The sequence below is a fragment of the Prunus dulcis genome, chromosome 2 (genome assembly GCF_902201215.1).
Source record: "Prunus dulcis chromosome 2, ALMONDv2, whole genome shotgun sequence".
Lineage (NCBI taxonomy): Eukaryota > Viridiplantae > Streptophyta > Magnoliopsida > Rosales > Rosaceae > Prunus > Prunus dulcis.
In genome coordinates this window covers 6,515,085-6,528,312 of record NC_047651.1, presented here as the reverse complement: position 1 = coordinate 6,528,312, position 13,228 = coordinate 6,515,085, and the positions used below count along the sequence as shown (strand labels likewise).

General features: G+C 39.3%; 3 protein-coding genes across 4 annotated transcripts; all 3 read right to left on the bottom strand.

Moving 5' to 3' along the window:
* Window positions 1-184: 184 nt before the first annotated feature.
* LOC117617399 (golgin candidate 5-like) lies at window positions 185-2,950 on the bottom strand. 2 transcript variants are annotated; one of them, XM_034346752.1, is made up of 4 exons: window positions 2,659-2,950; window positions 1,993-2,096; window positions 1,767-1,883; window positions 185-1,167 (listed from the first exon to the last, which is right to left on the bottom strand). In XM_034346752.1, exons 3-4 carry the CDS (start codon window positions 1,831-1,833, stop codon window positions 473-475), a joined length of 762 nt encoding a protein of 253 aa, XP_034202643.1. In that variant the 5' UTR covers window positions 1,834-1,883; window positions 1,993-2,096; window positions 2,659-2,950; the 3' UTR covers window positions 185-472. The 2 variants fall into 2 exon arrangements, with proteins under 2 accessions (XP_034202643.1, XP_034202644.1); XM_034346753.1 differs by lacking the exon at window positions 1,993-2,096.
* Window positions 2,920-5,773, bottom strand: LOC117618020 (disease resistance protein TAO1-like). Its single transcript, XM_034347651.1, has 3 exons — window positions 5,602-5,773; window positions 3,760-4,025; window positions 2,920-3,624 (listed from the first exon to the last, which is right to left on the bottom strand). Exons 1-3 carry the CDS (start codon window positions 5,771-5,773, stop codon window positions 2,920-2,922), a joined length of 1,143 nt encoding a protein of 380 aa, XP_034203542.1.
* A 4,224-nt stretch (window positions 5,774-9,997) lies between these two features.
* Window positions 9,998-11,010, bottom strand: LOC117618019 (disease resistance protein RPV1-like). Its single transcript, XM_034347650.1, has 2 exons — window positions 10,099-11,010; window positions 9,998-10,012 (listed from the first exon to the last, which is right to left on the bottom strand). The coding sequence occupies exons 1-2, from the start codon at window positions 11,008-11,010 to the stop codon at window positions 9,998-10,000; spliced, it is 927 nt and encodes a 308-aa protein (XP_034203541.1).
* Between the last annotated feature and the right edge of the window lie 2,218 nt (window positions 11,011-13,228).

Genomic DNA, 13,228 nt, shown 5'->3' with positions numbered 1-13,228 from the left:
ATACATGCAATACGATGGCAATATGCATACAATATGTATACAATACACAGGCAATATTAGTACAATACACATGCAATAGGACAGCAATATTAAGTCAATCTACATACAATACACACACATCCATTACAGACTACAATTTAGACATGGAAAATAAATCGCCACCGAACCCTAACAATACTATCCCAAGAAGCAAAAATTATTTCTTTCATAAAACTTGACAATTCAATTGTTATTACATAGTCAACCAATCTTTGCTCTATTACATACATACTTCCTACCTATAATTATAAATAATGGAGAGCTCACAAATTCTACTAATTTGATCTTAACTTCATCAATTTGTTCTTCGTTGTATGAGTTAGCTCTCCCTTCTTGCACATTTTCCAAGTTGTTCTGTTCTCCTCCCGTGTAGCAATATCAGCAACAACAGGTTATCTACAAATCTAAAATCATAACTGCACATGATTCTCAATTAGCAAAGAGGAAAACCTCCAGGCTGGCTATCAGTTGGAGACTCAGCTTCAACCATAGCAACTGTTTCAACAATCTCTCCAGCCTGAGTCATATGTCCATCCTTCTGCTCTACTTGTGTCTTTTGTTCATCCACATCAACATCATGTGCCTCACGCGGAAGAACAGTATGACCCTCCTCAACTTGATCTACCTCAACAGCTCTTGACTTACCCTGCATTGTTTCTGGATTTACTGAGGGTCCCACTACTGAAATCTTGTTGTCATCTTGAGAACCCACATATTCTGATGGGCCATCATTCTTAACAGTGGGTTCAAAGGGCTCAACTGGCAGTGAAGATGATTCAGATTCAGATTTTTCAGGCTCTGCTACCACAGTCTCTGTTTCCTCCACCGTCGCAACATGCTTATCATCTGTTTCTTCCTTGACAACTTCAGTTTCCTCCTTATCAGCCATCTGTTCAGTTGAAGAGTGTTGTAAAGTTTCTGTTTTGACCCCTTCCTTTGCCTCAACAGTAGAGAGTTTTTGTGGAGATTCAGATTCCCCTGATGATTTGTCAACCTTTGGCGGATGCTCTGAAGACTCAGCTTTCTGTGATGAATCAACACTACTTCCCTCATTTGTTTGTCCCATAAAAGATATAACAGGATCAAATAGCAATTTCCCTTCAGTAGACGAAGGCCATAATCCTGAAGCTGTCACACATATAAAGGGGACATCTTACTTTCAACTTTCATGCAAAAATAGAGAACACAGCATAACTACCAGAATTCCTTTTTTCCAAATAAATCCTATCATTGAAAACTCTGTTCTACCCGAAACGAGAAACACAATGCAATTAAATACGCTAAGGAAATCATGATTTACAAGTAACGGAAACTGCAACTTATATAACCACTATATATAAGCTCCAAAATTAGTATTTTCCTTTTGCCTTGGTTGTGTAAACCAAATTTGAGTTGCTCAGCCATTTTACTTCATGAAGCATAAAATGTAGCTCATTCTCTACCCAGTAATCAATACTATAATTATCATTAACAAAAATACCACCCAAAAAAAAACACACTATTCTTTTTGGTCTTTACAAAGAAATTTTCGAAACAAAGATACGAAACAAGATATAACACAAGTCAAATTAATTTGAAAGCATAAGTTATATCCATATCACATGTAGATATAAGTTAACACAGGTCTATAGGATGCTGAAATAGAACAAAGTTCAAAACTTAAAAACAAAACTAAAATATGATATTCAAAAATTCAAATATGACACATCACTCTTAAAGAATCTCACCCAGTTCATCATCACAAAAGTAAGAGACAAGTCTTCTCTGCATTGCAAACAATTCTCCCAGCAGCATGTCAACTCAATTGTTCATTGTCTATGTTTGAGAGCGGAGTTTCCTACAACCTATTGGCATGAAAGAGAAGAAACAGAAATGAGGTTCAAACATCATAAAGCACAACCAATTCACCTTCACAATCAGTATCAGCAACAAGCGCTAGAGGGAAAAGCTCACAATCAACAAAATTATTGCAAGAAGAAACCAGGCATGAATACTGATGAATAACATCACAAGTCTCAAAAACCCAGCAAATTTTTTTTATTTATTCCAATTCACACCTGCACAGCATAAAACAGAGAATTTATTAACAAAACTTGCATTATGCTTCAAGCACAAACCCATGTAGACAGACGCACCTGAACAGAGCAAAACCATTCATGAAGAATACATATATTACTATTAAAAATTAAATTCTATAAAGACAGTTGCAAATAAATCAAAATATAAAACCAACAATAATTGCTTTTGAACCCAACTCACTCATAAGAGTTGGAAAAATATCTCATTCTTCTTCCGACAAACAAAAGAATTAACAAAACACAAAAACCCACCCCCATCATCATCATAACCCTTCTGCATATATCTTCCACCAAAACAGCGAACTCACACACTCCCCTAAAATCCCTAATCCTCCAAAACCCATTTCACAAAAATAAGAAAACTCCGTCCAAGCCCCCCCACCCCATCAGTCAAAGTTTCAAACCACACCCTAATAGCCAGTAATTAAAACAGACTGAAAATATATCAGGTCATGATAGTGTATGCCAACCCTACTAAATCTAGAATTTTGAAGAGAAAACATACAACATATCCAACTAATAGTATTAGTCATTAGATTACCAGATAGCCCTTTCACTGCTTGCTCAGGATCCAACACTTCTGGGTATGAAATAGCTGATAGCTGAGGAGAAGAGCCAAGTAGGAGGAGGAGGAGGAAGGTAGACAATCGAAAAAGCAGAGGAGGAGGAGGAAGGCAGACAATCGAAAAAGCAGAGGCGGAGGCAGGGGCGTAGAAGAACGAAGGAGAGAGGAAGCGGAGGCCGTAGACGATCGAACGAGAAAAGAGGCGGAGGCGAAGTCATTCTAAACCCGTAGTTCCCCTCAGGTTTTCTGAAAATGTGATATGGGTGCAATCAATTNACCATTTAATCTAAGAAACCATAAGTTGACAAATTTACTAATGCATCCCTGACATCTGACAAAATTGTTTCCCGATAGATCAAGAAATGTAAACGTGAACAAGCAGTCGAGAGGCAGGACGAAGTTACTTTCTGATAAATTGCATCCTTGGAGATTAAAGAAAACTAGCTTGGGAAGCGCTAATGAGATGTTTGGGTCAGAGTTCACCTTATCGCCAAATGTAGTGAGACGTTGCAATCCATATATGCTACACAATGACGTAAATGTAAGGTTGTCACAATAACCAGCACTCATAAATGTAATCCCAGTAAGATATGCAACTGATGATGGCAATCCTCTTATGCCACTTTCTCCGATATTCAAAATCACCAGGGATTCCAACTTGTCCTCTATTTCTGGGAAGCTCTCAAGCCTTCCACAATTACGTAGACAAAGCCTTTCCAGGGATTTCAATCTAAGTGTTGTTGCAAACCTTGTAAGCTTAACGCATCCATCAAGATTCAATTCAACAAGTTTATCAAGGAGTCCAACAGAATCTTCAACCTCAACCAAACTTGTACAATTACTTAGATTCAGCCACTTTATATTTGGGATTCCGGATAAGTCAGGGATTTTTTTTAAGAATTGACAGCCACTCAAATTCAAAGATTTCAGCTTTGGCATATACTGTGAGACAAAAACATAAATTGGTAAATTATCAAATCCCTTAAAAAAAAAAAAAAACTTCAAATATATTTTTTTGTTCCAAAAACAAGAACTCTATTTGAAATAGTAATAAATAAGAATAATTTCAATTGTTACCTTAAATTTTTGCAACTTTCTCATACTACCGCAAGGCATATTGAACACAGCAAGATGCATTGCATAAAACTTGGATGGCAATGAACGTAACTGGCATTGACCCCAATCAAGGAACCTCAAGTCGTTGGGTAGATATTTAATGTGTCCAGATAGAATTGCATTGCGATTTATGAAAATTTCAAGCTTGTCCATCCCAGAGAAGCTTGTTGCATTCAATGTTATCGCATTTGGCTTGGGAAACTCCATCATGATGCCTTTAATTTTCCCTGTGCACTAAAATGGAAAATAATTAGTGTTAAGACTTTTCAAACCAAAATACAAGTACATTTTGTAAAGAAATTTCTAGGTTACATAAGGTACTGGTTCTTTTCAAATGGAATGTAAGAACGTATATTATACTTACTGTATTTCCTGTTAGAACATTGTTGAAGGAAAATGGTGATCTTCCTAATATAATTTCACCACCACTAATTAAATAATGGGTTTTATTATTTTAGGTTCGACCCATTCGAGACACAAGTCTCTTAATTACAATCCCTTGCTTCAAGGGAAAACCCTTGGATTCCATCATAAAGAAACAGAACGTGTGTGTTTGATTTTGCAGCTGCTCCCAAGTCCAACCTCAGGATGCCTACGTATCCTTTGTGGGAATCAAGCCACTCGTAGTTCAAAGATTCATGATGAATAAATGATTCATGATGAATAAATGACTCATCACAAAACGAAGAATTTGAATGGGTTTGATTGAGGAGTTTAAGTGAATTTAGCTGAATAAACCAGGGATTCGATATGGAAATATGTTTGGGATGGTTGCATCTAGATTGAATCTCTAGATTGCCTACGTACCCTTTTAAAGGGATCAAACCAACGTAGTTTGAAAAATTTAGAAATTAATGGGTAAGTGTGGCCCAATAATTTAGAGTTGGTGTCTTTGAGACGATTTGAAGATTTTCATAGGTAGATGACCCAATAATTTAGAATTTGTATCTTTGAGATAATTTGGGGATTTTCATAGGTAGGTGACCTATGGGAAAATTTTGAAATTAATGGGTAAGTGTGGCCCATTAATTGAGAATTTGTGTTTGAGATATTTGAATTTAATCTCATTGGCATTTTCATGGGTAGATGACCCATGGAAAATTTGGATGGTTTTGTACCACTTTTTCTTTTTGTCAATGCTCCAGAAAATTAATGAGCAATTTTGATTAACCCACTAATTTTCTAAAGTTGACATTTGCGCTTGGACCAAATATGGCTACCAGGATTTTTTTAACTAATCTATTAACCATATGATAGGGAATTTGGGCCTTTGGAAATTTAATGGGTAATTATTTGGGTTACCCATTAATTATATGGGCTTCTGAGAGTCAATGGATAATTTGGTTCAGCAGGCGATTAGCTATCCAACTATTTGCAGAGTTTGTTTCCAAGTAAAATTAGAACTTGCAATCCCATTTTTATCTGGAATACTTGTGATCAGTCCGAATTAAGAGCAAACACTGTTACTGTTCAGTCTTTAAAAAAGGTACACGAAGTCACAATCTGTACACAGCCTTCGCAAACAAAAAGAGAAAGCCAGAAGAAAAACTGCCGCAACACCAAAGAGGTTTCAGACTTTTTTTGGTTTTTTTTTTCCTTTGAAATTTTCACCATGTTCTTCTTGATAGATACGGTTTTCCCCATAGTGCAGACATAAAAATCCACCTCCCCTTTCAACTATAAATCAGCTTTCAATGCGAAAGCTTCTTTTTCTTTCATGGACTCCAAAGCTTCAACTACATTCTTTTGACTCCCTTTGAAAGCAAGGCCGATCTCTTTCTTTACTGGAGATATAACCAATACCTCTACTTCTCTTGGTTCTGGAAATTTTATTATGAGCCACAAGTGCTTCGCCACTTTTCTCGGAATGAGCACGCAAGTCATATGCTGATCTATCAGCTATACCAACACACTCAATCCAGCCATAGGAACTTTCAATCTCAGCATCCCAACAATCAACGGCATAGTGAGCCATTTCATTTGCAACGTGGCCCTTCCCAAGTTCTGCTTCTTTTTTTTATTTTTTTTATACCCATGTTTTCTTTTGGCTGGCACCATTCTCTCCCTTTAACCCAACAACACCCACGAAGTGGCGCTTAGCCACTTTCTTTCCCCTTTTTTTTTAGTGGCTATTTTCCTGCTTTAATTTTTTTGTCTGTTGTGATGTGTGCCCAACAAGAGGATCATCTAAGAGAGAGAGAGAGAGAGAGGGAGAGAGGTTGTGACAGAAAAACATGGCCTCTATTTGCTTTTCCCCTTTTTTTTTTACAGATCTCCATTTTTTTCTCTGCCTATTCTTTTCTTCATGACTAACATCCTTTGCTTCTTTTTTTTTCTTGATGTAGTTTGCTCAGAGAGAAAAATAAAGGCCTTCTTAAGCAGAGATGGAGAGGAGTGGTGAGAGATCCCAGGAGGTAATTCACGCTCTTTTTTTTCTGTACATTTTTTTGAATTAACCCTCCAAACACCATTTCCATTTCAAAGGATTTCCTTTTGCTCGGCAGAGCTTTGTTAAAAAGGAATTCTCTCATGGATTTGTTGTTCATGATTTAAGGATAGCCACCCATTATGGATTTATCATCCAAGAGTTTTATTTGAGGGTTGCCACCCAATATGGATTCATCATCCAAGAAAATAATTTGAGGGTTGCCACCCAACAAGAATTAATTGACAGGATCCATATACCTGTGAAAATGTCTCCTCTTGTATTTGTGCTCCTGCAATTTTCCTTCTGCAACAGTTTTCTTCTTCTGTCGTGTTCTCCTCCCTCTCTATCCTCTTTTTTTTTTTTTTTTTCTTTTTCTCTTTAGTGCAGAATATTTATACTAAAAACTGAATAATCAGCTCCCCCAAAAATAGGAGCACTAAACTCTCTCAAACGTTTTCATTGGTTTAGACCCCCACCTTTTTCCAAACTTCCCCCCACCTATCCTGTAAGAACCCAAACCAAAATATCTAAAAATTAAGATTTCTTTATTCTAGCCATGTGAGATCCCATCGATAACCAACCGGGGGGGGGGGGGCGATGTGCCTTATATGTGCACACACTCGCATCTACTAGCGCGAGGCCTTTTGGGAGTTCACTGGCTTCGGAGTTGTAAGAACTCCGAAGTTAAGCGAGTTGGAGGCTGGAGCAATCCCAGGATGGGTGACCACCCTGGGAAGTTGTTCCGTGAGCTCCCAAAAACAAAACCGTGCGGGCCTAGGCCCAAAGCGGACAATATCGTGCTACGGTAGAGCCGGTCCGGGGCGTGACAAGCCAAAAGACGATTTTGCCCTCGCATATTTTAAAGGTGGAAAATTTGACTTTTTGATCGAAAAAGAATTTGAGAATTTCGCTTTGCGCCGTTACGTAGAGCACGGCGAAACGAGTCCGTAGACACGGAGTAGACCCGAATCGGAGTTCTAACGAAGAAAATATGATCAAAATACCGCGAAGGGCAAAACGGTAATTTGAAAAAGTCAGATTTTTATCTCTCTCTCGCTCTCCCTTCTCTCTCCTCAGTTCTCTCTCCTCTCTCTGTCTCTCTCTACTCCCCGCGTACGACCCGCAGCCCCTCCCCCGTTTCAGATCAGCCCGTCGCCGCCACAGGTCACTGCAACCTTCGCCGCTGGTACCAACCGACGCGCCTCGCCGCCGCCGTCCTTCCCCTACCTGTCGCCGACCTCAGCTCGCCGGGAATCGGCCGAAAACTTGAGGTTTTTCGCCGGTTTTCACCCAAACTTCCACTCATTCGTTCTCCCTCATTTCGCCACCAAATCTTTCGAGTGAGGTATGGTTTTCCACCTATTTTACGTGCTCTAACTGATGGTTGGTTGGGTTTAGATCGATTTTACCTCTAGGTTGCTCAATTTTCGATTTGAAAATCGGCCGAACTTCGGCCGCCGTAATCCGCCATTTTCGGCCACTTTTTGGGGGTTGTCCAAGAACAAAAGTGACTCCAAATGGGGTGTTTTACCTAGGATAGAAGTTTAGAGTCTCGATTCTAAGATTTTTCGACGGACCGTAATCGCTTTGGACACCGGGTCTGCCCGCGCGTGTGGCGGCGTGGGCGAGGGTGGTGGCATATTTCTGGGAAGTTTTGAGGTCCTCGTGCTGTCACGAGCGCGTAGGATTTAGCGGATCTCGATTCGGAGTCCGTTTGAGCCCCGAACGGATTTTCCATATCGCGCGATCCGTGGGTGCAGTGTCGTTAAAACGTTGGATTGCATTGAATTTTGGATATGTCGGTCTACGTGATTTCAGGATCACGTCGGATTCGACGGATTGCGAATCGGAGTCCCGGATACTCCGAAATCGCGAACCCTGGGGGTAGGGTTTAGATTTTAAGCGATAACGCGATTTTGGCGAATCCGACCGTCCGATTGGGACCAAATTCGCAGAACATGGTTCCTCCTCTGTGAGAAACCTTCGGGGAAGCCCAGATTGGCCATCGGAGATCGTGGACCCCATGGGTCCCAGGTCGGCCGATCTGGTAGTTTATCGCTTAGCCGAGTATCGGACCTCCCAAAACTGGTCCAAGTGTCTAAAAAGGCTAATGTGGGCATAGGAGTAACTTGAATTGAAAAGCACGTATTTCTAGGAGCCGGGGGGCAGGGTGTTTAATTTAAATTCTTTTTATCCACCAGTTTATTAATTTATTATTCTTGGATAATCAGGCACCAGGAGTCCAACTAATCCACAGGAGGAACCTTCGAAGGGTCCAGCTAGCTCAGACCAGCAGTGAGTGGACTTTTCTTTCTTAAAAAGATTTTATGATTATATTTTATAGTTGATCTTGAATAAGTGTTATAGCATGAATTTTATCGTGAAAATACCTTTATTTTTATAAAAAATTAGCCAAGCAGCAGATTTGAGGTTTTTGACCCAAAAATAGTAGTTTAGATCAGAATTACCAGAGTTCAGAGGATATCAGATTATATCAGAGATAGTTATTTTAGACCACCATGTACCCACTCTCTATTTGGTGATTACCCAGAGTTGGACCGATGTCGACGGACATCCGGTCCGATTTTAGTTAGTCAGTGCACTTGACTTGCCTCACGAGTTTCGGGGACGCTCGAACCGTGAGTGCCAGGATTTGCGGCTCGGCAGACTTGGTGTCCCGAGACCTGCCAGGATTGCGGCTCGGCCGACTCTGTGTCCCCGCGACCTGCCAGGATTGCGGATCAGGCGGACTACGGTCCCCTATATCCTGCCTGAGCGACTCGAATTGACTTAGTGTCATCGAGGACCTGCCGGCGGACCAGGCTGATCATAGTCCCCTGATTTCGCCAGTTTGCGGCTCGGGTAGCCTGTGTGACGCCCGAGACCTGCCAGGGATTGACGGTTATTACAGGGGTACAATTAGGTGGCAGTTTTAAAGGATTCTTTTTAAAACTTTTAATACAATTATTGTTTCACTCATTTTTATCAGTAGATTCGATACTCAACATGTGTTATACTGATATATCCTTGTTTAGTATGTGAATATTTATATAACCATGTTTATCTATATTTAGTTGAGTGTCTCGGGTTTGATTTTGATCAAATAGTAGCTTTTATATCCCTATGTTTTCAAACGGGGGTTATTATGTTCTCAAATGTTTTTACGAACATTATTTTTGTCCACTCACAATTTTAAACTTGTTTTTCGCCCCCAGGCCGTAGAAGAAGGAAGGAAACCACCCGGGCCATCATCTTAGCTCTTGTCCCACCACCGAAGCGTAGGACCTCGTTTTAACTTTTCTTAGTTCTGTAAATTTGTATAAACATCCTCTGATATCTTGTTGAACTTGAGAAACTGGAGTTAAGATCTGTTTGTTGAATTAGCCTGGCCGTTGGTAGGATTTTTGAGACTGTTTGACAGGTGGAAGATTTTGGGTTTGGTCAAAATACAGGGGAGGCTCTGCTGAATTTTCGGCAGAAGTCGGAAGAAATTTTTTAAAAGAAATTGTAAAAGAAAAGGGTAAAAAGGTCATTCGTGCCCGGCATTCGCCAGGTGTCGGACACGCACAGGATTCGGCTCGGATTCCAAAGCGGAAATCGGGTCGGGTCCTGTCATATCCAATCCCACGTTCCAATATTTTGTGATTTTTGTGATTTTTTTTATTCCAACAAACATGGTAGACATCCTCATGAAACCATAATCTACTACGCTTGCCAAGCTCAATGGGGCACTCTTCGTGAACTATATCCTTTCCCATTTTTTCTAGCAAGTCATGCATCCAAATCCTATTACATTCAATAGTTATGATAGCCTTCTCAACGAGTACTTCTATACAATCTTGGGAGACCTTCTGCTTACAACTTCTTAGTACTTGTATCACATAGTCCTTATCTTCACCTTTGAAGAAGCATGCAATGTCAAGAAAAACTTGTTGCATTGAATTTTCCAATGCATCATAACTTTTTCGAAGTATTTTCTGAATACCTAAATAAGGTTCTCCTTCGTAACCATCTAATATAGTTTGCCAACGATGTATACCTTTATTACAAAGATGGGAACCTAAAAGTGTTATAGCTAGTGGAAGGCCTTGAGCATAGTCTATTGCTCGTTGTGCGAGTTCCAAATAATCATTTGGAGGTTCATTTATTCCGAAGGCATTCAAACTGAAAAGTTCAAGAGCTTGGTAGTCAAATAACTTTTGGACCTCGTATATCAACTCAATTCCATGACATTTTAGCAATCCACTATCTTGTGTAGTTATGATGACTCTACTACCCTCACCAAACCAACCAACTCCAGCCAAGTTGTCTAATTGCTCCAACTGATTCACATCATCAAGAATTAAGAGAATCTTTTTAAGCCTCAATAGTTTATGTATAATAGAGATACCTTTATCAGTACTGGCAATTTTCAACTTTTTACCACCAAGAATCTCTTGAAGGAGAGTCTCCTGTAGTTGGATTAAGCCTCCATATTGTGGCATTGAATTTTCTCTAACATTTGGCAAGAAACAACTTCCTTCAAACTTATGGGCAATTTCATTCCCTATAGCTTTTGCAATTGTTGTCTTGCCTATTCCAGATGCCCCCCATATCCCAACCATGAAACGACCATTCCCACCAACATCCAAAAGCATTTCCACAACTTGTACATGAGACTGAATTCCAACTGGGTACTTGGCCACATTCCAAAATGTGCGGTTCAGTACTACGATTAAGATCTCTTCAACGATGTGGTTGATAAATGTAGCTTCAGACCTACCATTTAAAAAAATTGGACACATTTAAGGAATAAAATTTAAACATGCAAGCACATAAAGAACACCATATTTAGGTACATAGTCTATTCAGCCGACTGTTATTCTCCCCCGAGTTTGATTGTATAGTTCGCTAAAGTAAGTTTCCGTTTGGATGGATCATGGAGAGATGTGGATTTGAGAATAACTACATCTAATATAGATACTGAATATATTGGAACAACTAGATGTAGTGTGTTTGAAATAGATTTGAAGTGACTACATGCAAGGAATCATTTGAAATTCATTTATCTTCTTCATCTCTGTTAATGTATGCATTTTGGGTTTTTCTTTTGGCTTCCCTTGACAACTTTGTAATAGGATTTCTATTGTTATTTATCAAGCTCAAGTTTAGATTGAGAATAGCTTCTCTAGGTGTTCTTAACTAACAACTATCATATGGAGGTTCATGCAAATTGGCAAAGGTAAATTGTGCATTGCATAACATTGCATTATACTATTTTCATAAAATGATGACTAGTCATCTGTTTCTTGGATGACTAGTCATCCTTGCTCTCCAGCTTGATAACCAACTTTTTTGTCCTATTCCTTTTTCTCTCTCTCTGCTGCCACATGGGATTCTGACCTAGGGAACTTTTGTGTGTAAATACCAAAGAATTCTTCTTTGGGCAGCCGTCACTTTTGGGGGAGAAGTTTTGGAAAGTTTCATAGCAAACTTTTGCTTCTTCTTCCTCAAGAGTAACCTTCATATTTTTCATCTTTGAGTTTTCCAAATTGTTTCTTTTTGAAAACTGCATTTGAAATATGAAAACTTCATCTTGCTAGATCAAACACTCTATCATATACATCTAGGTCAGATTCAAGATTGATTTCTTCAAGAGTATGGTTTCTTGAAGAAATTGGTCATTTTCTCCATGAATCCAAATTTCATTTTTGTATGAGTTAGAGCTTGCAAGCTAGTGCCATGGGATGAAAGAGCTGGAGAAGGAGCTGCCATTGCCATGAAGAACTGAGCTTCAAGCTTTGCTAAGTTGGAGAAGAAGATTGCACAAAGGAGGTATAGCTCATCTTCCTAAATAGATATAGGTTTTTCTTGAGCTTGCTTGTGTTCCTTTGTAAGAATCTTTTTCTACTTAGTGGATTGCCTGGTCGGTTGATGACCCCCAGTTTTTCCCAATGGTGGGTTTCTGGGTGAACAATTTCTGATTGCATCTCTGTAATTGGTGGTTGACTAGTCATCGTATGAATTTCTGGGTTTGTGTTCTTGGTGGTTGACTAGTCATCGTATGAATTTCTGGGTTTGTGTTCTTGGTGGTTGACTAGTCATCGTATGAATTGTAGTTGACTAGTCATTGTATAAATTCTGGGTTTGTATCCTTATAGTTGACTAGTCATTATTATATGTTGTTTGGTGTTTACTTGATTATGATGATTTCACACACTTTCACCATAGTTGTTGCTAGCATAGGGGATGCCTAGATTGATGGGTCCTTCTGAGTGCCTAGGTTGTCACTAGTAATTCTCTAGGCCTGCAGGTACATCTTGGTATGCTCTGTGTATGTTATTGTTGGTATAATTCATATCTAACAGTTGACTAGTCATAAGAGTATTTGGTCAAGGTCTAGAGTGTGTGAAGGTTGTTGCGTTCTTGATTGAATATCTTTTAAATTTACCCCTCGTCACCTAAGTACCAATTTCAATTGGTATCAGAGCACCAGCTCTAAACATAAATAGAGAGATCCTTTGGGTGCTAGTTGGTATTAGGTGTGCAAACATAAAAATGGATCAAATTGCTCCTTGCATTCATGATGAGCTTGCCTTGTTTGTTAAGAATTATAGAAGGGTTGTCAAAGATAAAACCAAAGTCACTAGGAATTGTCAGAATCTTCCTAGTTCGTCTACATGTGTGTCTCAAGACAATGTTTTTAAGGAGATGAATGTTTTGGACTCTTATGGCTTTAGGGATGACAAAAGTTTGAAAGGTCTTGTAAAGTGCTATCTATGTGGTGGTGCTGGTCACATTGATGTGGAATGTGCAAATAACCACAAGATAAAGTTTAATGGGAGAGAAGAGTCAATTAGTGCACAATGGAGTGATAATGGTAGTGATGATTCCAATAACTATATCACTTCATCTTATGAAGAGGCAAATAATTTTGCCCTTGTTGGTTCTGTTCATAACTCTAGCCTTGCTAGAGTTCATGTAGTTAAGGAAGAATCTGTGTCTAGAGATGATATGCAAGAT